We start from the raw sequence: 27,466 nt of genomic DNA on the forward strand, positions 1-27,466 counted from the left end.
CTTGTAGTTCAATGTTACTACAACTATACAGATTAAAGTTGTATGAGTTAGAAACTCGAAAGGATAAAATAGTCAAAGATTCAAAGTACAAATTTTTCATACAATGAAACTAGTTCATAGTTTTTCTCTTTTTACTTGTAATATAAGCATTTCTAAAATAAATATATTTTTTGATTGTTCTTCGTATTTTCTGTCCTTTTTTAGTGCCTTATTTTGCTTGTTTTGCAATACCTTTTTTTTGCCTTTTTCGCTATTTTGTTTTGCCTTTTTTTGCCTTTTTTGCACTACCTAGTGCCTTTTCCTGCCTTTTTCGCTATTTTATTTTGCCTTTTCCAGCCTATTTCGTTACTTTATTTTGCCTTTTTTATAGGTTTTTAGGTCCTAAAAATCCGTTCCCTGGTAATTACTAAACATGTTTTGAAAAACAAGCCTTGGCTAACAGCTTTGTAGATTTCTGTACATGTACCCATAAGAGGTACTCAAAACTTGCAAATTTTTACAAAAAAAAAATTATTTATCCAAAAAAATGGATTACGTAAGGAAACGTAATTGAGCAACCTTTCTTCTAATATATATTAACATTAATAATTGCTAAACATGTTTTGAAAAACAAGCATTGGCTAACAACTTTGTACATTTTCGTACATGTACCTATAAGGCGTACTCAAAACTTGCAAATTTTTACAAAGAAAAATGGTTAATCCAAAATAATTTATTATGGAAGGAAAAACAATTGAATTACCTTTCTTTTAATGTATATTGTCATTAATAATTTCTAAACATGTTTTGAAAAACAAGCATTGGCTAACAACTTTGTACATTTCGGTACATTGAACAAAACAGCAGTCAAAGATAAGTTTTTGATAAAGTTGTTTCCTTGTGCTTATTTTAATAATTATGTCGCGACAGTACGAGTATTTGTGCGACCAAAATTTTTCGTATACACCCTTTAATAACTCTAGGGCGGGTAATCCACCCTATTTTTAATTGTATCACCTATTCAATTTCAGGAAAGTTATCAAGAACTATCTTTCGGAAGTAGGTATAAATTGTTCGTACCTTTATGGCCAAGGATATGATGGAACTCCAGCGATTAGTGGTGCATACTAGTGAAACACAGAATCGATTGGTTCTTACAAGAANTGTTCGTACCTTTATGGCCAAGGATATGATGGAACTCCAGCGATTAGTGGTGCATACTAGTGAAACACAGAATCGATCGGTTCTTACAAGAACCGAAAAAACTGTTCTAACGGAACCGAAGCTCAATTAAAAAAAAAAAACGAAAAACGGTTCCTGCAGAACCGAAACTCGACTCCAAAGGAACCGAGAAACGATTCCGGAAGAACTCTATTTCAAAATAACTGAAATATGGAAGAAAAAAAAATTATACAAGATGTGCTCAATGTGACAAAGCGGTATCAGCATTCATTGAACTTCAGTCAGAAATGTTCGAAGCTCTTGAAGAGATTGCAGTATGCAAAAACGACAAGTCAGCAACACAAACTTCCTGGCTAATATTTCTAGGCCAAAGAATTCCTTTCGATATTCCACTCATCGATACGAACATAAGGTGTTTCTCTTTTCTTGCACATTCTCTGCCCTTTGAAGCTTTGTTAGGGGAGATGGTTGCCCTGAAAATTAGATGGTTGCACAAAACGATAGAAATTATGAAATTCGTTAGCTAGACAAGGACAAGCAGGCGAAAACATGCCTTTTTACAGGGTTGGCTGTAACATCAAACACATTTTGCAACGTGTAAAGGAAACATTTTTTGGGAGCAACGAATTCACCAATAGATAGAAGATATCTGAGTCGATTTATCAAAAAAAAATCTGTTTTTGAAAACTTCGGTGTTTTGTTCGCCAGAAATGAGTACAACTAGGATAAATGCAAGAAACGTTATGAATTTTAGAAATGTTGTCTGAGTTATTCCGAAAATATGTTTGCATCGGAGGTCAAAATGTAGACAAGATGTATGGTCAGAATTTCTAAAACGTACACTTGATGGAGGTGTAATTTCGACATTCAACTAGAATATATTTGAGCGATATTTCGTATTAACCGACTTTAAAAGAAGGAGGTAATCAGTTCGCGGAATATTTTTTTTTATACATACATATCGATGTAATAACGACACAATTCAAAATTAAAAAAAATACAAACTGTTAGTGGCTAATGTCTCTAATCCTTACCGAATCCATGTCTAATCTTTGGGACCTACTTACTTTAGCAATCCTTACTGCTCACTTAAGTTAGGGTTGGAAATAGATTAAACAAGGATTAGAGACAAGAGCGACGTAACAGTCGAGGACCATCTATATGTTACCGCATAACTTTCGACCACGTTAATCGATTTCTATAATTAAATTTTCTTAAAAGGAGGGTGGTACTTCAGAGGTTGTCCCAGTGTTACCGCTGAAAATTTTTCGAAAGTCACAAAAAAAGTGTCTCAGCCAAAAAAAAAGTGGCTTCAAGTCATTTAAATTGTTTATACCATGTATGTATGTACATATATAAAGACTTCCATTATTTTACATTTCAAAACTTATTGGGCCATATTCATAGTCGAAATAAAATCGACTCAAATTATTATTACAAAGTTTAGCCTTCTTATTTGTTTACACCGGGAGCCACGAAAATATTTTAACACAAATAATTTGGGTTAACATAAGCTGGTAACAAAATATTGCCCCGTGAAATATGCAATGCCAGAATTTGCACAATTCTTCATAGCTGAATTGCTGAATATTTTAACTGCATTAACAACGTACCTAGAATCGCGGTGACAAGAACTGGTAACATTTTTTGGTTATAAAATTTTCCGGTTATAAACTCTTCGGTAACGTGCAGAATAGACCTCTAAGGCTCGTTTTCTCAAGTATCTTTTAAAATGTATCCGCCCTTTAAACTCAAACTTTGTTCTCAATCTATATTTGAAAGGCAGCTCGAGCGTTTAAACTAAGCTTGAACCAAAGTCAAATTTAACCTTGCACTGAAAGACTGGCCCTAAGTGCAATCGAGTGCTTAGAAAAAGTTCATCGCAGAAAGTTCGCGGTACTATTTCCTTTAAGCACAGAACAAACAGCTTACATTTTCATAATAGCCTCTCTAGAAAGGCGGCGCCTAATCCTGACACTCTAGAGGCCACTTACAATTAGTAAACTTTCCTCCGAGAGGAAGTATGATGTATTCAAACACGCTTTCCTAACCTAATCCAAACTCCTCAATTGTAGTAAATTTACTACGTTTTTTGAGAAAATATAGAAGTTTAATTAAAGACTAGTACATACATACATACAAATGTAAAAGAACTACTTACCAATTAAATTATTCCCCGTCACGATGATACAGCAAACAAACAACATCGCTGTTGTAATTCTATAATGGCAACGAAAAACCATATTATCGATGATAGCACGATCCAAGAGATTACGAATTTTTATAAAGCCTGAAACGGCTGATACCATGCCAAAAAGCGCCATATTGTTGCCTTAATTTGTCTCTCAAGCACTTTACACGCTACGAGAATTTCCAATCCCGCTAGTAAGTATGTGATTTTGCTCCTAACGTACGTGTATGTACGTCGCTTTGTTATTGTGATATTTTTTTCACTCGTTCCAACTGTAAGAATAGTAACAAAAAAAATAGTTAACCATAAATAAGTAAACAGACATAAAATATTAATTTAAATATTACGCAACTTATTTTGCATAACAATTAAACAATTGCAACATTTGTATACATTAATTTCATTCATTTGTTTATTAACGTGATTTATTGGATTAACGAGACTTTTCAGCTGTATGTGTTTTACGTAAAGCGTGTGATTGTGTGTACATACACTTTCTACGTATGCTGTTAATTGAAACCGTTTAATCGTTAAGTGTCGCGCTCGCCTACATAATAATTGCTGTGTTTTTATATGTAATTATGTTTTTGATTTCCCACATTGACATAATTTAAACACTTGTGAAAATATTGTATCGAATACCACTCTGAGATGTTTATTTTTAGTACAATTTAAATAATATCGCATAATGTATTAAATGAAAAGTAGAGTTAACGATTCGCTAAAATTAACCATAAATGTTTGGTAAATGGTTTTGAAGTTTCAGTTCTTTTCTATTCACATAATTTTCGGAATTTCTTTGTAAACCTGCTTCATGATATTCTCTGGAATATTTCACAACTCCATACGCATTTTTGAATTCTGTAGTAGCAGGCAGGCTCTATGCCACCGCTGAACGATTTTTGTTTTTATATACCTCTCTCTCACGCTCGGAGGTTTTCCATTGCCTGTTGTGCATCGGCCGATAGATAAGTATTATAAGACGGAAATTCGTTCGGAAATAAATCATTATAAGAACCGCTTACTATGCTTTCGAAATTGCGTGTGTGGGGAAACTCTTTTGTGACCCACACTTCTACATACTCGATAACTGGTATTAAAAAGTTAAAAATTCAAAGGATTGATCTCGTCAATTTCTTTCTTAGGCCAAAGGTTTCTATAGATGGGCATCCTGACGAACTTTTGCGCTGACGATTGACGAATTAGTTTCAACTGCTATGCTAATGATAACAGCGTGCGATAAAAACCAAAAAATTTCAAAACACACAAAAGATCAATACAATACATATATAAAACTACAGGCAAAACATAGTAAAACTAATAAATAATACATATGTAATTTTTTAGTAGAGTCTACAAGCATAAGGCGAGAAGGGGATGCTAAGGATCAAAAATATCAGTAAATTCATAAAACTACGAACCAACTATAAAAAACTGCGTTTTTTAGTTGTTCTACCTGTTCTTAGCACTTCTTTTTAAAGGACTTTGAAATTTCAAAGACATGATTAATTGATATCGACATTCTTGTCTCAAGGAGCCACTTTTTTGTACCAAAGTTCATTGACCCCAAGTACCCCGTTCTAGTAATTACCCACCAGATCTGAGTTCCTATCACCCTAACGAACCGCCCTTATGCCACTAATTTAAAGCTCACAAAAATTCTTTAAAATTTTGGTAAAAAAAAATGTATGTCTGAATGTAGGTAAAGTAAAAAGGCGAAGACTAGGGTTGAACCAAAGAAATTATTTTTTTTCGAAATTGCCTTGCAAAAATATTTTAGATTTTTTTAATTATTTTCCGTTTCTTAAATAGGGTTTTTCAAAAACTTGTTTTCAGGTAACTTCAGATGTAACTGTAAGAAAAGCCATGTACATTTGTACATATTTTCACCCGAAATGCAAAAGGCAGTAACTAATACTTTTTTTGAATAATTTTTTGTAATTCGATGAAATACATCATATCAATCAGAAATCAAAATTTTGATTTCTTTGTTAGTATGGTCGTTTGAATTTCAGGTGATGATAGTAGCATCACATTAGGCCTCATATTTATTCTATGGCTTGAGTAATAAAATTAAAACATACAAAATTCATATTTTAATACTAACTTGTTAATCTTATTTTATTTTGGTTTCAGAAAAAAATAATTATGTCTCTTATTTTTGTATGTTAAATGGAATGTATCCAATTTCAACATAACGTACATATGTACGTATGTATGTATGTAAGTGCGTCATGCTCTAGTAAATCTTTATAAAATTGTATACTAACAAGTGATGTTTATTTGTAAGTACATATTCTTAGTAATTATTTTTCATGTGATAGCACTGTCATTACATAATGCATGTATCTAAGTACAATAGGGCGGTCCGAAAATGCAGGTGAAAAAATTAAAAGTCCATCTTTTAATGTTCTGACCCATAGGATTGTTATACATACGTATGTATATCGAAAAATATAGCGCTGTTTTTTATCTCAAAATCATGTATTTTACATGAAAAAAAAATCAATATTTTTCGATCAGTAAACCCTGTTTCAGTAGACTTCCAGTAATAATACTAAGTTGTTTATTTACCTTTTTTAATACTTACGATTTTTATGGGCTACCCTATGTATTTTAGGGGCTTTTGGGGAACTATAAAAAAATACTACTAAAAAATGCCATTAAAATTCGAACTAAATTTTTTTTTTTTTTACCACCCTAATGTACAGACATCAGTTTTATCAAAGTGTTTTTGCTAGAAATGCAACTAAATGACTACTATACTTTTTTAATGAGTTAGTAAGGACTTCTTACATCATTTACTGTTATAAGTTCGACGTTTTGGTACTTAACATCCCCTGAAAGATTGAATTTGGTTTTCAGTTTGGATTTATGAGGCGCTTAATTAAGTTTATATTGCGATTCAAGGGCATCTTAGTTGATATGCTATAGCATATATAAACGTATTCAAATGCAAATAAAAAATAATTACTAAGTAATATTACGTGAAAGGGTTTAATTTAAAACGCATGCGTTTTTTCACAGATGTCCATGTATTATTATTTTGACAGCACATTTATTTCTCCATGATGAAGTAAGTTGATATGAGTATGCTGAAAAACTGTTGATCTATGTACTTTCGTACGATTGTTTGTTTTATTTTTCAACCACTTATTAATAAATGTACATTAAGCCGTTTGTTGTGGCATATAAAGGAAAAAATTATTAATGATATCTACATAATTAATCGATATTCAATTGATTTAAACAATTTTAAAGGCATTACAATTTTCATAAAATGATAAATATTTGATGTGAAAAAGTCTATAGCTTTGGGCATTCTGCACAACATTACAACAAACACCTGTTGCAACTATAATTTAGGGCTTTCCGATACTACATATACATATGAACCCAGATGCCTAAAATAGTACGAAAAAATAGGCGACCTAATAGCCCTTCTATTTGATCTTTTGTGGGGATAAGCCTTCAGTACTAGACTCTAACTATAGTCCTTTTTTATATGAAATGACCAGAGTGTCAAGGCCTTCTAATAAGGTATCCCTTAGAAGACGTGAATGTAAACGTAATACTATTGAAAGACCCCCTCTCGTTTATCTTCATATTACAGAGCTATTGGAAGCTATTTAATATTCTAATAACTTTCAAAGAGGAAGTCTTTTAGATAAAAGACACTGTTTATTTAAAAGCGCTGCTCATTTTTTGAGTTTTTATGAAGCTGAAGAAAATACAGAGCCCTAAGTAAACAAGTAATTAAAAACCACTGACTTAAAAAATGACTGAAGAATAAAATAAAATAGATGTATCGTTAGCTTCTTCATGATCCAATGACCGGAAATAAACCAAATTAGTATGGGACAACCCTAGAGATCAAAAATGGTTCATATGGTCCAAAATTATTCGGTAACATACATAAAAAATTATAAAAATATTCCGCACTACCATTCCGTAAAGCCTGGGATCGAGCCCAGTTCTAGACTAATATACAAGTTTTTTCTAATAGCGGTCAAGTAATGGCAAACCTCCGGATGTATTTCTGCCATGAATCGCCATTTGGAGTCGGCATAAAACTATAGGTCCCTCTCCTTTGTGTCATACTACACTAACAACACTACCATATTCTGTGAGCGTCAAGCAATTATATTACTATTGAGAAGTTCCACTTGTAAAGTGCAAATTTTCAAATTTATTTAATTAGGGTATTCACAAGATGCCGTACGCGTCGTAAGGTCACAAAGCCATACAAATTTTAAATGTAAAATGCTTTTAAAGGATTTGTAACTACACCAAGAATTTGTTGGGCCGATAGAAAATATATAAATAAATCTTTTTATACCCATATTATTATAAAACCATTTCAACCGTTATTTCACATTAGCTAATTTTACTACTTTAAGACATTGCGACATCTTGTGAATATCCCGAATATTTATTCAAAACAGAAAAAATAAAACATCAAGACTTTGAGCCAAGGCTAAAAGTATTCACGATTTTCAAATATCGCCCATGAATAGGGCTAGGAAAAAAATAAAAATAAAATTATCGATTAATTAATCATATGATTAATCACTATCCAGAAAAAAAATTTGCAATTAATTGCAATTGTTGAGAAATAATCGTTTAATCGGATTTCAAAGGCAAACATTATATTTTTAGCATCGATAATGATTTACCCAAGTTTATAAAAACAAAAGTTTTTTTTTATTATTTAACCAAGTCTGCTAAAACAAAAATTTTGATAAGCGTTTTGTTGTTAAGCGGTTGCGTTTCTTGGTGGCTGTAGCACCAGCTTTTGAAAAAAGTCGCTCAGCAGGCACCGAGGTATCAACTAAATGGCCGTATTTTTTTTTTTTTTTGTTTGTTGGGGTTGTTTTGTTGTTTTGGGTAAACAGTTTTCACTTTCTCCCGAGCGTCGATGACATTCCTCTTTAGTTCTTGGGCTTGACAATTTAAATAAAAACTCAAATCATCATCTTTTCGCCTTCGTTTGTGTACAAAAGATTTATGAGGGTCCCAAAGATCGATAGATGGATTTTAGACAACCAGAGAATTCATATTTCTTGATAATATTTTTACAATTATTTTCCAATTAATCGATTAATGAAACACAAACCTACGATACAATTAAATCGAAAACTGTACAAAAATAATCGATTAATTTAATAAAATGATTAACCGCTGTCATCCCTACCCATGAATTTGTAAATTTTATGTTGGCAACAAATGCGCTCGCCGAAAAAACAAGTAAATCATACTTAAGGGTTTTAACCTTATTAACACAGACAAATATTGAAATAACGCTTCTACTTCCAAAAGCTCTAGATTTTACACATTGCTTCTTCAGTAATGCTTTGTTTAGTATGTTGTAGTAAAACAATTTCTTACTGTAACCGTTGATAACCTTTTAAGTTTCATCTTTTGAACTTACAGCAATTTCACAACAGTCAAAACTAAAAGTATGTAGGTAAATGCGTTTTCTTCTTCTTTCTTTCCTTTACATATGTAAGTAAGTATACACAAACATATATAACTGCCAGAATTGTTCCTGAGTGAACATTCTTGATTAAGAACCACACAATTTTTTTTAGCAAATTAAATTTTTTTCAAATAGCGAAGTGCGAAACATGTTTCACATATCCCTTATGATGGTATATATGGTATGTTCAATGCTTCATATGTATGTTAGTAGGTTATATGGGTTTTTTGACCTGCCATTTTTTAACTATTGTCTTTTTTTCAGGTATTTATTGCCAAAAATTTGCATTTTCACCAACCCGCCACACACGAACACATACGAAGCGCTTAATTTATTCACTCGCTTCTTGAATCTTGAAACCTTCTGCAACTCGTTCGCTCGTTTTAAAAAATGTCATGGTAAATGCTTCATTTCCAGTTCTATTAAAATTTACGACTTTTGTTCTCCTACTTATGTATACACACATATTCGAAACATTGCTAACTGCTGTGTTGCGAGCGCTGATCTCTCAGGTGTCTCCATATGTATGTATGTACCTATGCTGATATTTACATAAATATTGTGCATAATTTTAATGAACATAAATTTTCTCCTACAAAATTGCTCAATAACGTTTTATGCTACATGTTGCAGTTGTTGGCACAGATACATATGTATGTATGCATGTACATACATACATATATCTATGACTCTGGATTCTCAAGACTCAAGAGGATTTACCACCACGAAGAGCCATGTCGTAGGTAGAAAGTGGAAAAAGATCCAAAACAAATGTACGAGTTTTGAGCGTATCTCTCGTAACGAGTACTTTTTTGCACTTCTTTTGCCAGTTTCATATTACTCTTTCATCTTGCTACTACTATATATTTCGAAACTGGTTTTGAGTTTCGGTTCTGGGTTCTTGGTTTTGGAGTGTCATGAGTCGGCTGTGTTGCTGCTAAATAGTACGCACGACTTCTCTCTCAGCCGTGACTGATGCCACTTTGTACTGCCTGCCTGCCTTTGTTGTAGCTCTGATAGGTGTTGATGATGGTGGTAGGTCCGGCTGTGAGAGTGTATGCGTTTTTTATTTTTTACAGTGGTTTATGACACAAACTCCAAACGAGATGTTCTGGATGCTTTCCATGGTTTAAGCTACATATTGCTTTGCATATACATATGTATATGTAGTTTTAACACACACGACTTGGCTGTTTCTTTCGCTTTATTGAATATTGAAGGTATTCAGCCATTTTTGTTACTTTGTTTTCGTTTATGCAAATTTTTTATACATATGTCCAGTGTGCAATTGTTGTTTTTGTAAACTTGTTGCGAAATTTTTTAAACTGAACTGTCTGTCTACAACATTTTAGCGATATACTAATTTATTTGCTTATTGCTTTGTTGTTGGGGTTTGCCTTACCTTTGAATTTTGAGTTGTTCAAATGAAAGCAGTCATTCCATTTGGAGTGAGAAATTTTCTGTTCAACATGCAAAAATAATTTTTTGTGAATTTTTCACTATTTTTTTTTTTAAATTAAATATTTTGTTTTTACATTTTTATAATCACTTTTCTATGCATTTTTCATCCTCATAAGCGCTACTACACTTTAATTTTTAATTCACTGCAACTTCTATTCAGCCTATGCTCTTTGAAAACTCCGCCGCGTGTGTATTGCAATTACATATGGGAAAAATTACAAATGGACGCGTTTTTGCTACTGTGTCTGGGCTGACTTGACTTGACTGGTTGGTTGGTTGGTTGGTTAGTTAGTGCGTTCGTTTTTTGGCTGACTATTGTGGCTCTGCTGCTGAGTAATTTTGATGAAGTTATTGGTAAAGTGGTATTAGTAGGTGTTTTTTTTTATTTCTATTTTTGTTGGTGACACTACAATCTTGCAGTATTTGCTGTGTCACTTTGATCGTTATTGCCGATATATCGTCCGACTAGTTCTACCAATCTTTTTGCCTTCTCAAATCACACTGGTGAATGTACTTTGAATGAGCGGCTCACAAAACCGTCGCTGAATGAATATCCCAGCACATACATACGCTGGTAGCAGCAGCTGCAAAGTCAACGGCTGCGGTGTGGTTACGCTCAAAAGCTTATGACTGTGTGCAGAGTTGCCAAGTGTTTGAAAGAAAGGGTTTTCAGATAAATATTAATATGTTAGATACAATTACGACTGAAATTTCCTTTCCAAGCCCTGAACCAGTCTAGCAGGTTTCAAATTTTTTTTTCCAGCACCTAAGCAGGCTTAGAAAAGCTGGATAAACTTTTAAAACCACTGTTATTATCGCTAGCATACACAAATGAGGTTTCAGACAGAGCGTATGCCAGTCGTGTGATTTCTTCAATCTGATGTTGGAAAAGATAAAAGGAGCTGCTGAACTGAACTGTTCAGGCACACTTTATTACAAGAGCTTAGAACTGCTGGCGTATGCCGATGACGTCGACATCATTGGTAGCTAAAAAACGCCTAGTCTCTTCTGCTTTTTTCCAGGCCAGATGAGAGTGCGCCCTTGTAGTATTCGAGAGAAAGTTGTTGCGGAAGATGTACGGGACTTTACGCGTTGGCGAGGTCGACTACCGCAGACGATGAAACGAAGAGCTGTATGAGCTTTACAATGACATGGACTAGCAGAGGAAGAGGGAGGCTCCCTCTGCGATGAAAAGACCAAGTGGAGAAGGACTTGGCTTCACTTGTTATTTCCAATTGACGTCAGTTAGCACAAAAGAAAAATGACTGATGTGCTTTATTGCACCCGGGCAAAATCGCTTTAGCGTTTACAGCGCCAAACAAAAGAGGGAAATAATAAATGTTAAACACATTCTTTTCAGTCAATTTTGCTAACGTTTAGAATAGACCCTCTGTAGCAGATTTCATATCTAGAAATGCCCTGGCTAAAGCTGCACGTTTAAACTTATTCAAAAATACATAAAGCGAGTTCTATGAAAGTGATTCAGACATGAAAAAGTGCTAGGTCATTTCGTGTGATCATTACGAAAATATATAGTATCTACTATACAAATCAAGCTGGGACATAAATAAGGTATTTAAGGTATCATTGCCACGGAGATATTTTTAATCTTGCGGCAACTCTGTTTTGTATCTTTTCCATGTAATGAAAGTCGGGGTTCAAACTCTCCCGCTCTCTGTGCGTATTTCGGTAGGTATGTAAGGAAATATCTATATGCATATCTCGAATGCTCACTAGTACATTGTATTGGACTAGCTTATCTCCACATTCAGCTCTAACCCAGCGCTTTTCATAAAAAAAAACCAAGATCTCATTATTAAAAAGCAGGAGAAATGTGCATTGTTGCACTTCGTTCGCTTACAAACTCAAATATTCAGCGGAGTTTCGTTTTCCACTCCAGGCTTATCTTCGCCAATGACTCTCACTCTCTCAGCGCACACCTACCATAGCCAAAGTCATGTTTAAAGAGTGTCTTATAAATGTGCATTTTTCCGTGTATACATAAATATACCTGCAATCATATCTACATACATATATCCACACAATATATTTTAAGGTATGCCTTTATACGAATTTGTATTTGTAGCGCCGCTGATCCTGTCAACTCATTGTATTGATCGCATAAAATTCTTACTCGGTTTTTTGCCTGTGTCTTTTGCCACTCAATTCAACTATTCATACGATCGTTTTGTTCTAGTGAGTGTATTTATGTAGCTGCTAAGATTGGGGATATAATGTCTGTTGCTACCTTAAATTTCCAATACTTGTTGCCTGGGAACGTCGTTGTTGATTGCGGTGGCTTGTTGGATTCCTGCTTGTCTCTTGGCCGAATTAATTTTTTTTTTGTATTTGCATGCAAAGTGAGGCTTTGAATCTGTGTAGTACATTAGTATAAGTACACTCTAAAAAATCTGTTTAAAATTGCGACTATAATCGGGTATATTTTTGTTTATTTTTTAAATTTTTTGGTAAATTTACACGATGAATATGTATTTTCCTCGTTTACACATTTGCGTGTGTAAAAATCCTTTTTGTTAGCGGCTTCACACAGTTCTACGGGTGAAATCAAACAGCAGATGTGTATTTTGTAGCTTGTACACACTTTCGTAGCAAATTTACGCACACCACAGCAGCTATATTGCAATCTAAAAAGTCCGAAATTTAAACAAACTATTCGTTGAATAATGGAGCATGTAATTTCGCGAATAATGAGCTAGGAAATCAGTAACCTACCTTTTAGCTAGGAAATCTATACAATTTTTTTTTTAAGTGTATTTGCAATTATTTTTTCGTATTTATACACATATGTATAAAAAAAACTCCATATACTCCTTTTTCATGTCTTAATGCCGTAACTTTCTTAAATTACTATCGTTATTTACGTATTATCCGAAAAAAATTTTTCGAGTGTAAGCCTTCTCTTTGACAACAACTAAGCTGCAATTTTCAAAGAGGTAGGAACTATCAATATTTTTTTATTCTACATTTTAAGTTAGACCTCAAGTAATACATCGGTGAAAACTGCATTCGATTTTATGCACTAGTTTTCGAGTGATGCGCGTACAAACATACGAACAGACAGGCAAAAATTATAAAAATTATTGATTTGCATCTGTTGCTCTAATAATTTATATATCCCAATATTCTCTAATATGTTTAGGAACTTATCGTAACACTAACAGTATAATTTTATCCTGTTAAATTTTTTTCAAGTTAATCACAAAAACAAGAAACAGTTCAGCATAGTTCATCGAAAAAATAAAGCTATGCTTTTCATAAAGCTAGTTCAAAATTTTTTAAAATAATAAATTATTTATTGCACAGCTCTGTTAATATGGCGTCCACTCAGCACCATTCTTGGTACGTTCATCTCGGGAAAACGCATGCTATTATTATCTAATTTTGGTGTTGTTTTAATTATTTTTGAAGTTTTACGATTTTTTCTAATTGTAATGATTTAAGTTCCTTCAAAATGTTAAAATTAAACAAAGAAAAGGTTCTTCTTGTCAAAACGAATGAATAAAACTATCGTTTCAGCAAACAAAAAAAAATTATAAGATGACGATGGCTTGAGAAACAAAAATTCCAATTTTAAAATTTTTATTGGCACACTCATTCATTATAAAATTGTTATATACATGAAGAAATTAATATATATGTACATACATATGTGCATAAGGAATACTGTTTAAGAATCGTAAGCGCCAATATTTAATTACTTTTAAATTAGATGGCTTTTAAGTTAAGGCGTGCGTGTAAACGTTTTAGTTGCCTGCGTATGGTGCTACGGGACGTATACGTTATATACGCAACTACGGCTATATAAGCATGAGTGGATTTTTTTTTTACTTTTTTCAGTACATACTTATATATTTTTTTTAATTCACAATAGTGCAGTTCTTTCACTTACCAACACTACCCTCCCGGTCGCGTACCAGGGTGCAAGCGAATAAATAGCCGAGTTTGTGTTGTTGCTTTGCCATGTATTTCGTCATTTAAGCGAGTGTTCTTTTGCAGCCCGGTTGCAAAAGAATGCACCTTTTATAAAATACTAGCAGAGTACCCCNTTGGCCGAGCTTCTCCTCCGATTTGTGGCGTGCGCCTTGATGTTGTCACACAAAGCGGAGGGACCTACAGTTTTACGCCGACTCCGAACGGCGATTGTATTTTTATGAGAAGCTGTTTTTCATGGCAGAAATACACTCGGAGGTTTGCCATTGCCTGCCGAGGGACGACCGCTGTTAAGAAAAAACCTTTTTTCTATGTATCTATTTTCTATAGTTCGGGGTAAATAAATCAAAAAATAAAACAGTAGCAAACACAAAGTCATGCGACTTATTTTCAGTTTAGCATAAATCAAAGGAGACAAACTATTTGCTTTCTATTCAACTTAAGGCTTGCTTATGAACAATACATACATGATTGCTACTCGGACATCCCACTCGTGAGCATCCGAAAGACTTTTCATTAGAAGTCCAGCTACCTTTAATGTTTGACTCTGCGACTTATTTTTCGACATGTAAAAGCAAAGATTATGGGCTGATTTCTCGCACTCAACTTAACTTACTAGTTTAGCCAATTTATTAGACTTAGTCAAGAATAAGCTGTGTAAAAAGTAGGCTAACCCTTGACTTAAGTCCAAAAAAATGACTAAACTAAGCTAAGTTGAGTCCTTCCTCTTTAGTTTACTACAGTAAATTTCGTTTTGATAGACGAATACATACTATACATACGTATGTACATCTTTATCAAACTTATTTGTATACACCTACCATAGATATGTATGTATGTATGTGCACAAATTTGAATTTGGTTTGACTTATGGTCCCGAAGTTATAGCTGATTAAACATTTCTGCTGTTTTTCATGGCAGAAATGCACTCGGGGGTTTGCCATTGCCTACCGAGGGACGACCGCTGTTAAGAAAAACCCTTTTTTCTATATTTTTTGCGATGTTGCTTTGCCCAGGGTTTGAACCCAGGTGCTGCGGAGTGGAAGCGCGCACTGCTTACCACTACACCACAGTGGCCCACGTGACCTTACACTTTATTATACTAAAATTTAATTGGCTATAAAACTGCATACTCAAAGAAAATTCTAAACAAATTAAAAAAAATTTGTAATGTACAGATTTTATTTACTGAACTTCGGTGTAAAGAAAGTCATAACTCAAATTATTGTAGAGTGCACCTAGTAATACTATACTTAATTATTGCGCAATACTTGAGATGGCATATTTTCAAAAACTATTATTTTTTATCAAACAATTTGCATGTTAAAAATTTATTTTCATAAAGAAAATGTGTGTATGCGTGATTTTTTTTTCAAATTTTTTCCTTGCCCCGTTCTCGAGATATCTGGAAAACTATTAAATAAATTTAATATTTATTTATTATTTATGTTTGTTCATCAACCCTAAAAATTTGAAACAAACCAAACACATGAAGTGTGAACCCCGTCCATTTTGGTATGGAACGCCCCATATATAGATTAACTTTAAGTATACATATACAGCTTTTAGGCACAGGTTTGTATTAGTCTCATACATTTAGGATTCATTTTTAAGTACGATATTAGCGATCGTGAAGCCAGCATGTTGTCCCTTTGGTCACTGTTCGTTTAAAAGTAAAGTCATAAAAATGCAAAAACCGATTTCGATTTCGCGCATTTTAATGATCAACTTGGAGAAGTGCAACATAACAATAACTATTTTGCATGCATTTGTATGTATGTTTGTGGTATGTAAATGTATACTACTGAAAGCAGACCGAATCAGGTCATAAAATGGTTTTATAGATAATGCCATTCAGTTGTGCCCATTGCCACAATCGAAGCCCTTACTCTCGTGTATATGTACTTATGAATGTGTATCTGCACTGTTGGTAAAGACGGTGTTGTTGTTGTTGCTATTGTCATCTTGTTTTCTTGTCACTTATGCGTGCTGGTTATGTTTTTATTTCTTTTTTTGTCGCACCTTTTTTTTTGATATTCCAGATCGGTTATGTTGGCTGTGCATGTTAGTATATGTATTTACGAGTACGTTGGAATTATAAAAGCTATTATATTTTAAGACGTCCACCAAAATATTTCGGAAAAAAATTAATATTTAAGCGAACTGGACCGATTTGAAAATACCCCCAAAAATGGAGATTTTTATGAATAAAAATAGTTTCTTAAAGATGTTTTTTGCAAAAATCCCCTCAAATGACAAAACGGTTTAAACTTAAATTTACACAAAAATATTGAGTGAGATTTTTGGTGCTGTTTTTAAACTTTTTCAAAGATTGGTATAAGAATAATTTGAATAGATGAACCTAAATTCTTCCGATTTAGACTTCTGAGGTATCATTGGAAAGGTATTTTCTCACCCTTTTTAATTCTTTGCTAATAAGCTCATTCAAAGGATGAAAAAGAAAGGTAGGATGAACGAACATCATTCAAAGTTTAGTTAAAATGTGTTGGTATTTGTAAAAAAATTGGGACACGAATGACTTTTTTTTGCACATAAATAAAACTAGTGGGAAAATACCTTTTTTAGTTTTGGCCCAGTTATTTAAGTTTTTCATAAATCAATCTTTGAAAAAAGTAGAAAAAACAGCATCCAAAATCTCATTATTACGATTCCATTGAAAATATTCTTAAATATTTTTATACAGATTTTTAAAACCTAATCTTGTTGGTGATTTTTGGAGGTATTTTCAAATCGGTCCCGCTCGCTTAAATCTTAATATTTTTCCGAAATATTTTGGTGGACGTCTTAGAATATAATAGATTTTGTAATCCCGTCGGAAAAACTGCAACTTTTTTGGTGATGTAGTCTAATGTACATACATACATATAATGTCCATAAGACATAATAGATGTCGACGCACAGCGACAATGTCGCGTTTTTGTACAAAGTTAAGAAAAGAAGATATCACCACGGAAAACTTGTCGCCAAGGCATTGCTTAAACACTTCATACATTGGTACCAACTGCTAAAGGTACCGGTAGACCAGTTCTACAGACATACATTATGTACATACATACTGCGTGCATGCATACAAATATATGGCCATACCCATTGCATGTGCTTAAAAAGATATGTATGTATGTATGTATAACAAATGAGATCATGGGATGTGCAGATAAGCAGGTACATACATATGTATGTATGTAGACCTATAAGCAGACAAATCAACACTTTTAACTGCATACGATTTTTTAAGTAAAACTTCTTTAACTGTCTCATGTTTTGTTTATTTGCACTTTATTTGTTTGGTTCACTAAGCCAAAGATATGATTTAAAAAACGATAAACACTGAGTTTGTCAACAGTAATCGGCTGTATTGGAGGCACTGATATGTTTATGTATGCATTTTATACAAATGACAAAAATGACGGTTCAAAAGTAAACAATCGTATTTTCGTTATCTGCTTTAGTTGTTTAAACTTTAACTCTGTTCTTCATATTTTCTATTTAAATACTTGAATACATAGGTACATACATTTGTACATATGTATACGCATACAAACATATATATGTATATTTTTCGGTATTTTCGGCTTTAAAATTTACAATACCTTTCACTTTATCACTAGGTTTTCTTCAAATAAAAAAATTAAATACCTTTTAATTTATTCGAAAATAATACTCAGTCGCTGGCTGCGCCCAATTAAAAGCGACTTAAAGAGTTCATTACTTAAACTGCTACTGTTTGGTTCCTTAGTGGACCCCAACACAGCCAATAAACATGCGATCGTTGCTGCTTCGAGTTCAAATCCTCGCTATCGTCTTAGCCAAGTCTAACAAGAGAATATACAACGGCAAGTGTGTGTTCCATTTTTTTTTTGTTGTGGTTGCTCTCAACCCTTTTCGCACTCTCTTTCTCTCTCTCTCCCTTTCTCTCACTTCTTGATTTTCTTCTCTCTTTTCTGCGCGTATGTGTAGGTAATGTGTAGCCATGAGCGCTCTTATTTAATTATTGAGCCATTTTTCAAGATTAAAACTAGTTTTTATCAAAAAATTCACTTATAAGTATGTATGCATATACACAATATGGTACGTACATTAGGATGGCCCAAAAATATACCGTAAAATCATCTTTCTAGAAATTTTGTTGCTGTTACCCACATACATTTTTGAGTTATCAAAATTTATCGGGTCCTCGGATTGATCGCCTAGTCATCGAAATTAGTCGAATTGTCAAATTTTGTTGAGTTATCAAATTTAACGGTTTGTTAAATTCATCGAATTATCGATATTGACAAACTGGAATGTATCGGGTCAATTCCAAGTCCTTCAAAGATATAAAAGCAATTTTTTAAGCAGATTTTCCGGTAAGTAATTTTGTACCTTATAATTTAAGCGCCTGCTAAGTTAGAAAACCTCCCCAAGGTTCTTAGAAAAACTGTCGAATTTCCCATTTTATTTAAACAAAAACAAAAAATATATACATTGCAAACTACATTCATACATATAGTACCTACATGTGATCTTTCTATATATTTTATTGGAAGATGTCTTACGCCTTTACGAAATCCTGCAAAGGGTGCAAAATAATCACAGCTTTCCATGGTTTAGATAGCACGATTTTATTCCTGTGAGTGTATCCAAGGGCTTTTGCGATAATGAAAGGCACTGTCGAGATGTAACACCGTGGTCCTGCCTGATAAAAATCGGTCAAACAAGCTTTAAAAAGTCAACATTCTTTCTATTTAATATACGCCACATGGCAACTCTTAACGATATCACATGAAGTCTAAGTTTACCACACAAATCTCGTAACTACATATATGTAAATATGTATTTATAAGCATAAATGACTCATTGATCTTACAGAAAGCAACTCTAACCTCAAACACACACACACAGTAACACTCATTTAAGTACATATCAGAGAAATGAAGTTATAACCTGTTCCCACAAAATTTAGTGAGTACCAAGGTGGCAGAGTTCTCGCATAAAATTAATGAGTTATGTATGTACATACATATGCATACATGTATAATTAACTGGCATGATATCACACCTTTAATAATATAGAGATATAACTCAAAATTTACGTTTTGCAGATTTCAATATGCAATTAATAAGCTTGATAAGTAAAATATGTTCAGTCTTAACAGATAATCAAACTTCCCAAATATTTCGAAAATGTGTGTCTTTCCATCAGTCTTTTCCTATACCAACTGTATGAATTGATACAACTTTGTTTGCGTTTTCTCACAAAAATGAAGTTTTTAAATACTTCGTTATATTATTAAACGTGCGATATGTTATACCTGTGCTGGACAAGTGGCAACACTTTCCGCAAGAGTACCTAAATACGTACGGATAGAAACGTTTGCTGAATAGTAAACAGCAAGCCACTCTTGTAAATACAACTAAGCAATGAGCATAGAAACAAAAAATAAACAAATGAAAGCAAATATTTATGACTACATTCCGGGCTTTTGAAAAATGCTCGCAAGCCCTAAATGGGAACGTGATGAATTGCATGAGACGGCCAATGCAGGAGAGCACACCTACAGCCATATTATATGTATATGTATGTATGTACATTAGGGTGGACCGAATTGCATGTGAAAAAGTAAAGTCGGAATTTTTATGCTCTCACCCCCTGGAATTGTTCTACGCCAAAAAATATGTATGTATACCTCTATTTTTTTATTTTGAAATCAAACAATAATTAGAAGTCGGTCAAAGCGCTCAAAGTTTTGCATGTACATATCGTCACCTAAATGCAAAATAACGTAACGACATCATCGTCACTGAAATGGAAAAAGTCATGACTAATTTTTTTTTTTCATAAAACGATGTGGAGAGTTGTAACTCGATGAAATCCATCATAGCAATCAAAAAGTGAATTTTGCATTTTTATAAATTACGACTTTTTGCATTTCAGGTGACGATATGTTTTTATATGGGGAAAACAACTTCGTAGAAGTGGTATAGAATTCATGAAAATCAATATTTTACGATCGGAAAACTCTGTTTCTCGTCAGGAGATTCCCAATAATAATACCCAATTGTTTATTTAACCATTGCTTATAGTAACTACATATGTACATATATTTTATAGATCCTACAAAAACTGCCAAAAATCCCAGAAAATACAATGGGGGAACCAATAAAAAAAAAATTAGTATTCAAAAATGGTTAAATAAACAATTTGGTATTATTATTGGAAGTCTCCTGAAGAGAATCAGAGTTTTCCTATGGACAAATTTTTTTATTTTCAAGAATTCTTTACCGTTTCTACGAAAAAATTGTTTTCCGTTATATAAAATACAAAACAAAAAAAATGTGTATATTTTTTCAGTATAGGACAATCCTAGGGGGTGAGAGCATTAAAATTTCGACTTTCCTCTTCTTTTTTTTTGGACCCCCTAATGTACATATGCATATGGGATTAGCACTTTTCTACCTTGTTAGAGCCATCATCAGCCGCGAGGGCTTCACGCACGCGCAGCTTCTCATTATCATTTCTTAACCGATACATTGCTGATGTTGCTCTTGCTGCTACAATGGTCGTCGTCTACCACGAGCTTTCCTCGCTTTTGCAACTTTTGCACCTTCGCCCCATGTGTGCACATGCCGTTCATCTTCGTCATCATCGCTACCACATTACTATCGTCAGCATTGGGCCTGTTGGCCGTCTCTTTCTTTGCGTAAGCCAGGTAGACGACGTAAGCGTAGAACGGCAGCTCACTGTGTAGCACAACAGCGACAGCGAGCCTGCTTCTGCTGCTGCTGTATGTAAGCGCTTACGCTACGAATGCCGATCGCGTTTTTGTTCCGCTTGAGCGCGAGTAGTGTTTATGGTTATGGTATTGGTATTGTGGTAGTTGGCCAACAAACAGCTCCACACAGCAACAGCAATCGCCCCACGATCGTAGTGAATTGATCTTGCACCGAATTGGTTGGTGTGCTGCTTGTTTGGGATGTTGTGAACCCGCTTTTGTATCATTGTCGACAATACAAATGTTGAATTAAGCAGTGGTGATCTATGTAGTATGTACATCGAAATGAATGCGATTTTTGTAGCCAAGTGTTGGAGTTGCATTGCATTGAACTTGAGTGTAAAATGCGTTGTTGTTGTCGTTATATAAAAAGAAATATTTAAAAATCGAAGTGTGAAACTAAGTTTGGGCGCTGCATTTTTGTAAATTACATATTTTATACAGTTTTTACCAGGGCTGTAAACCGGTTTAGAACCGAACCGTCGCCTTTTGCCTGAACCGAACCATTTTTATTTTGAAATGCCAAAACCGAAAACCACTCAAAAAATGGTTCGGTTCGGTTCAAAATTCACTAAAGCATTTCTCAAGTTTTGTAATACGCAACTTTGTCTAAAAATGCAACCCTATGGAAAAACTGCAAACATTTTTGTGTTTAATGGCATCTCTATGAGTTATAATTTCGCCCATATAAAAAATTCTTGAACTGTTTTTATATGCAAGAAAATGCATAGATATCACCGCTAGCAAAAAATAATAATAAAAAATAAAAAATTGGTACGAATTTTAAGATATGTAATATAAGCTTACATTTATTTTATTTTATTTTATTTTATTTTATTTTATTTTATGTTATTTTATTTTATTTCATTTTACTTTATTTTATTTTATTTTATTTTATTTTATTTTTATTATAATCAATATATCCAATATATCTATAACCAGAACTTGTTAAAATGTCGCGTCCTTATTTATTTTGCCAGAAATGCATAATTAAAATTTCATGAAGAAAATGCGCTTATGTAGCATAAACGGCGCTCTTAGAACCAGAGTAACCTATCCACCACTAAAAAGGTGTTACTTATAGCAATATATATGTGCATATGTGCAATGAAAAGTTTCTTTCATTTGGCCCAAAAGGGGTTATAACGATCGTGATTACGTTCCAGTTTTCAAATACAAAAATTTGCTTTTAGTTCTATATATCTTTCGTTTACTTTAGTAGTAAGGCCCTAGCTCATTTTCTTTCGTAATCCAGCTTTGTGGAAGGGTCGGCAGATTATTAACGAACCATTGAATAGAAATTAAAAATAATTATTTCAGTATTAAATTACATACGACCTTTAATAAAAAGCCAGCGTTTGATGGAAATTCGAAAATAACTGTATGTTTACTAAATTTAATTTTTTTTTTATATTTACATACTATAGATTTCACTAAAAATTAAGCGGATGCTTAAATAAATAGGTACTTAATCCAACGCATGTTTTTTTGTTTTATTTGCAGAAAACTTGGCTTGGATCAAGTGCCACGAATCGGTCCATTAGCAGTTGATCCGCATAACATCGGAGTTGTGGGTCTGTACAACGTGCATGTGACAAGTGCAGATAACGCAAAGGCATCATCGGTAAGACAAACATTTGTATAGTTTATAAATTTTTAATAATACCAATATAATCTATCCATTTTTTTCAATGCAGAGTCGCGGTACGTTACGTCGCAAAGTTCAGCGAAAAATACTTACACACCATTTATACTTTTGTATGCGTGATTTTGGCCACCGTATTGGTGGCGATGACGCTGAGGTATATTTCTTCCTATACGATGCCAATCCATCGCGCATGCGCGCGCTATCAGAACGTTTTTTGGTGAAAATATCAAAAGATGGTTTCTCAAATTATATAGAAAAGTTGCATAGCAACTGTACGGTATTCACAGATTTAGGTATGTTAAGAAAAAAATTTCCATAATAAATTAAGATCATTGTGTATAAACTTTACATGTATGTATGTAACTTGTATATCAAAACTGTTTTCAGGTGCTGTGGATTTGAATGAAGATTTACATTTAGTGGCTGTGGTAATGCGTGTGGGGAAAATCATTCCGTCAGAGACGGGCAAAAAGGTTGAGAAGAATAATAGCCTTTGTTGTACGGGTCCCACTTATCGTCGTCCTTTTGGTGTGGGCGTGTTGCCACTAAATGAAATTATTCACTATGATAGTTCTGTCGAAACAGAGGAGAAGGAATTTAATTTTAAGGTTAGTGTACTCCACTATGAAAAAAAAATCACATAATCATAATTTTATATTTAAAAAACGAATTTCTGGTTGCAATACATATTATGCATTGATAACTTCGTCGATACATATGTATGTAGGTATGTATGTCTCATCGTCATACATGTACTGGGGCCTTGCGACGTCTACTAGAGCTGCCATGTAAAGGAGTGCAAATTCGGTGTTGGTTTTATGGTGGGAGAGCGACTCCGTCGCCGAGTATTGTCGTTTACCCCAGTGGACGAGCATCTAGCCACAATCCGCATCAAAGCGAGATTCTTCAACATCTCACTCATCTGCGCCCATGTCCCGATGGAAGAGAAAGATGAGGTATCCAAGAATCTTTTCTATGAGCGCTTGGAGCGCACGTACGGGCGCTGCCCCGCCATAATATCAAAATCGGGCTTGGCAACTTCAATACCAGGGTAGGCAAGGAAGGGAACTTTGGAACCACCGTCGAAAAAATCAGCCTCCACGACGAAACGTCTGACAACGGACTGAGACTGATTGACTTCGCCGAGGCCCGAAACATGGTAGTATGCAGTATTAGGTTCAAGCTGTCTCCGGATCGAAAAACAAGGAACCGAATCGATCATGTTGTGATAGACGGAAGGCACACTTCCAGCGTTTTGGACATACACTCCGAAGTCAAAACATCAACTCGGAACTATCTTGTTGCAGCCAAGATACGCACCGCNCAGCGAAGATACGCACCGTACTCCTATAAGAACAAGAATGGCGACCTAGTTACTTAAATTATGGAGGGAACACTTTTCCACCATACTGAGTGGTAGCAGAACGGAAAGTTGTGGCGAAGAAGAACCCGAATCCGCAGTCGATTATGACGGACTCGATGTACAACCGCCTGACCATGACGAATAGCAAGAAGCGGCTGAAAACAACAAAGCTGCTGGAGCTGACAGCCTGCCAGCTAAGCTATTCAAGTACGGTGGCGAGCAATATGGTTAGATGAACGCATGCCCGACGACTGGAATTTAAGTGTTCTCTGTCCAATCCAATACCGCGGGATCAGCCTTCTAAGCATAGGTTATAAGGTCTTGTCGAGTGTTTTGTACGAAAGACTGAAGGCCACCGTTAATGAACTGATTGGACCTTATCAGTGTGGCTTTAGACCTGGCAAATCCACTATAGACCAAGTATTCACAATACGCCAAACCTTGGAAAAGACCCGCGAGAAGAAGATCGACACTCACAAGCTATATATTTTTCAATTTTAAAGCCGCTTTCGACAGCACAAGAGGAGTTGCCTATACGCTCTATGTCTGAATTTGGCATCCCCGCCAAACTGATACGGTTGTGTAAAATGACGTTGAGCAATACCACCAGCTCCGTCAGAATTGGGAAAGACTTTCCGAGCCGTTCGCCACAAAACGGGGTTTCAGACAGGGCGACTCCCTCTTATGTAACTTCTTTAATCTGAGTTGGAGAAGATAATAAGAGCTGCAGAACTGAACCGCTGAACTGATGACATCGACATCATCATCGGTAACAAAAACCGCGAAGTCTGTTCTGCCTTTCCAAGTTGGATAAGGGAGCAAAGCAAACTTTGATCGTCGTCTAAATATTTTTTGATTTAAAAAAAACAGGGGTATAATGTTTTCGGTATAGAACAATCCCAGCTTTTATAATTCTCCTTTTCAACCAGTCTGATGATCAGGCGCCTTTCGGATACGAAAATTTTACGGCAAACGCACTACTCACAAAACGTACATTTATTTCCTTCCTTCTAGGCTTACATATTTCTCTTTAGTATTTCACTTAACATGCTTACATATATATTTGTCTATGAATGTAGATACATACATATGTATATAACCATACAATTTTATCTAATTTACTTTCTTTTTTCTAATTATTTTTCGCACAAATCCTAAATAAACGTAGATCTATCAATGCGAAGAAAAAGACTTTCATCAACTACATGAATTAATAATTAAGAAATCAACTGGCAAATTCTCGCCAATAACCTCAGGCAATCAAAATACACAGGGCATCGTAGTATCGCTCAAACTGCTGCATGGCGGACTCGGTCAGGCGCGTCAAGAGCAACCGCTACTCTTTCAAGGCACGACAATCACGCGCAAAATGGGCTTCCCCGATGTCATTATGCCCGGTGACGTGCGCAACGATCTCTTCATCACCTTGGAGCGTGGTGAATTCGAACGTGGCGGCAAGAACACTGCCAAAAATATCCTAACAACTGTGGTTGTGCTCGATACAGGTGGTACTATTTTAACCGAATGTTTATGGGGCGCTTCCGGCATGGATCCGCAGAACTATTATAAATCCATGATATTATATCATCAAAACTCACCCTGTTGGAATGAAATGCTGCGCTTGAGTGTGCCAATCGATAAGTTCTCCACCGCGCATGTACGTTTTGAATTTCGACATTGTTCCACACGCGAAAAATCGGATCCCAAACTCTTCGGATTCAGTTTCGCGCGTCTAATGGACCCTAGCGGTGCANCCGAATGTTTATGGGGCGCTTCCGGCATGGATCCGCAGAACTATTATAAATCCATGATATTATATCATCAAAACTCACCCTGTTGGAATGAAATGCTGCGCTTGAGTGTGCCAATCGATAAGTTCTCCACCGCGCATGTGCGTTTTGAATTTCGACATTGTTCCACACGCGAAAAATCGGATCCCAAACTCTTCGGATTCAGTTTTGCGCGTCTAATGGACCCTAGCGGTGCAACTCTAACGGATGGTCAACACGAGTTGTACGTTTACAAGTGTGAGGATGCGGGCAAACTGCATGCCGGTAATTATCTAAAGTTGCCTAGCAAACCAAAGGATCCACACGCCAAAGTGGATTGTAGTTCAATATTTCATCGTAGCTCGAAAGAAGTATTTGTATCAAATCGCTGTTATGCTCAACAAAGCTGACGCAAAACGCTGATCTTCTCTCACTGCTTCAATGGCGCACAAATCCGAGACTATACAAGACTCCCTTACGGGCGTTCTGCGACTAAACGATGAGGAGCTGGTTAAATTTTTGCAGGATGTGCTCGACGCACTATTTGCCATGTTCTCCAACGAAGAGGGCAATAGCACAGAGCATTCAGGTCTGGTGTTCCATGTGCTTGTCAGCATTTTCAGCGTATTGCAAAGCAATAAGTTCCAACATTTTCGACCTGTAATGAATGCCTATATTGAAAATCATTTCGCCGCTGCGCTCGTTTATAAGGGACTAATTACATCAGTGGAGCATATGGCGGTTTTTATGACCAAAGCCGAACATCCTGATCCATTCCAGAAATGTTTCAGTTCATTAGAATATATTTTCAAATTGCTGATACAATCACGAAAGTTGTTTGCGCGTGCTACTGGGGGCCAATATGAGGACTCTTTCCGTAGAGATTTGCATTCGCTCTTTACAGCTCTTAATGGTATGTTGGCAGTGCCATCCTACGATGTGATCATACCAACTCAAGAGGCGCTATTGAACTCCACGGGTGTGGTGCTGGAACAATTAAAGGACACATTACCGGCGCCTGAGTTGGGTATGTTGGCGCGAAATATGCTAGATGCCATACCCAGAGATGCACCTGTGCGGCTGATACAGGCGAAATTGAATGCTGTTAAGGATCTAGTGTCCGGTGAACTGTTTCACGAGGATGGTAAGTATGCCTCCATAAACTAAATATGTGCATACATACTTAACACTTCCGCAGACGTAATTTCTTAGCATTTACCAGAAAGGGAATCATGACATTCGTGATCGAATGATTACTTGTTTCGAATCGAATAAAATAAAATTACAGCTCTTTTCTCTCCAATATAATTTAAATTGAGGCGGATTCGCTATCGAGTGCCGTAATCTCAAAATGAATTTTCAAATCGAGTTCCATTCGATCACGAAAGCCATGGTCTGGGCGTAACATTTAAGATTTTAACGAAGCTCAAATTTTAAACTTAATTTTGGAAGTTTCGTTGGTGAAATTTTCTATATATCAAAAAAATTAACACCCTTTCATAAAAATTTTGAACTTTTTACTTTGATTTCTTAAAAATATTTTGAGTATGCAATTTTGTAGCCCATTCTTTTTTAGTATAATAAAGTGCAAGTTTGAAGCAGCTGGGATTTGCCGTTGATTTTTTGCAATTTTTTGTGGAGGGTGTTGCTAGTTTTTGACATATAAAAAA

General features: G+C 34.9%; 2 protein-coding genes across 2 annotated transcripts in view; one reads left to right on the forward strand and one right to left on the reverse strand.

Annotated features, from left to right (window-relative positions):
- Positions 1-10,810, reverse strand: part of LOC108367418 (innexin inx3-like) — a 21,689-nt gene extending 10,879 nt beyond the window's left edge. Inside the window, 3 exon segments of the mRNA XM_017622025.1 lie at positions 3,323-3,624; positions 10,234-10,291; positions 10,367-10,810. Of these exon segments, the coding sequence (XP_017477514.1) occupies positions 3,323-3,485 (163 nt within the window). The 5' untranslated portion in view covers positions 3,486-3,624; positions 10,234-10,291; positions 10,367-10,810.
- Positions 1-27,231, forward strand: part of LOC108367420 (dedicator of cytokinesis protein 3-like) — a 61,190-nt gene extending 33,959 nt beyond the window's left edge. Inside the window, 7 exon segments of the mRNA XM_017622026.1 lie at positions 22,520-22,640; positions 22,714-22,957; positions 23,052-23,272; positions 25,196-25,703; positions 25,938-26,174; positions 26,177-26,251; positions 26,254-27,231. Coding sequence (XP_017477515.1) covers positions 22,520-22,640; positions 22,714-22,957; positions 23,052-23,272; positions 25,196-25,703; positions 25,938-26,174; positions 26,177-26,251; positions 26,254-26,963 — 2,116 coding nt within the window. The 3' untranslated portion in view covers positions 26,964-27,231.
- Positions 27,232-27,466: the final 235 nt, after the last annotated feature.

This window comes from Rhagoletis zephyria, unplaced genomic scaffold (assembly GCF_001687245.7).
Source record: "Rhagoletis zephyria isolate East Lansing unplaced genomic scaffold, Rhagoletis_zephyria_1.1 Rzeph_scaffold_02675, whole genome shotgun sequence".
In the NCBI taxonomy this organism is placed as follows: domain Eukaryota; kingdom Metazoa; phylum Arthropoda; class Insecta; order Diptera; family Tephritidae; genus Rhagoletis; species Rhagoletis zephyria.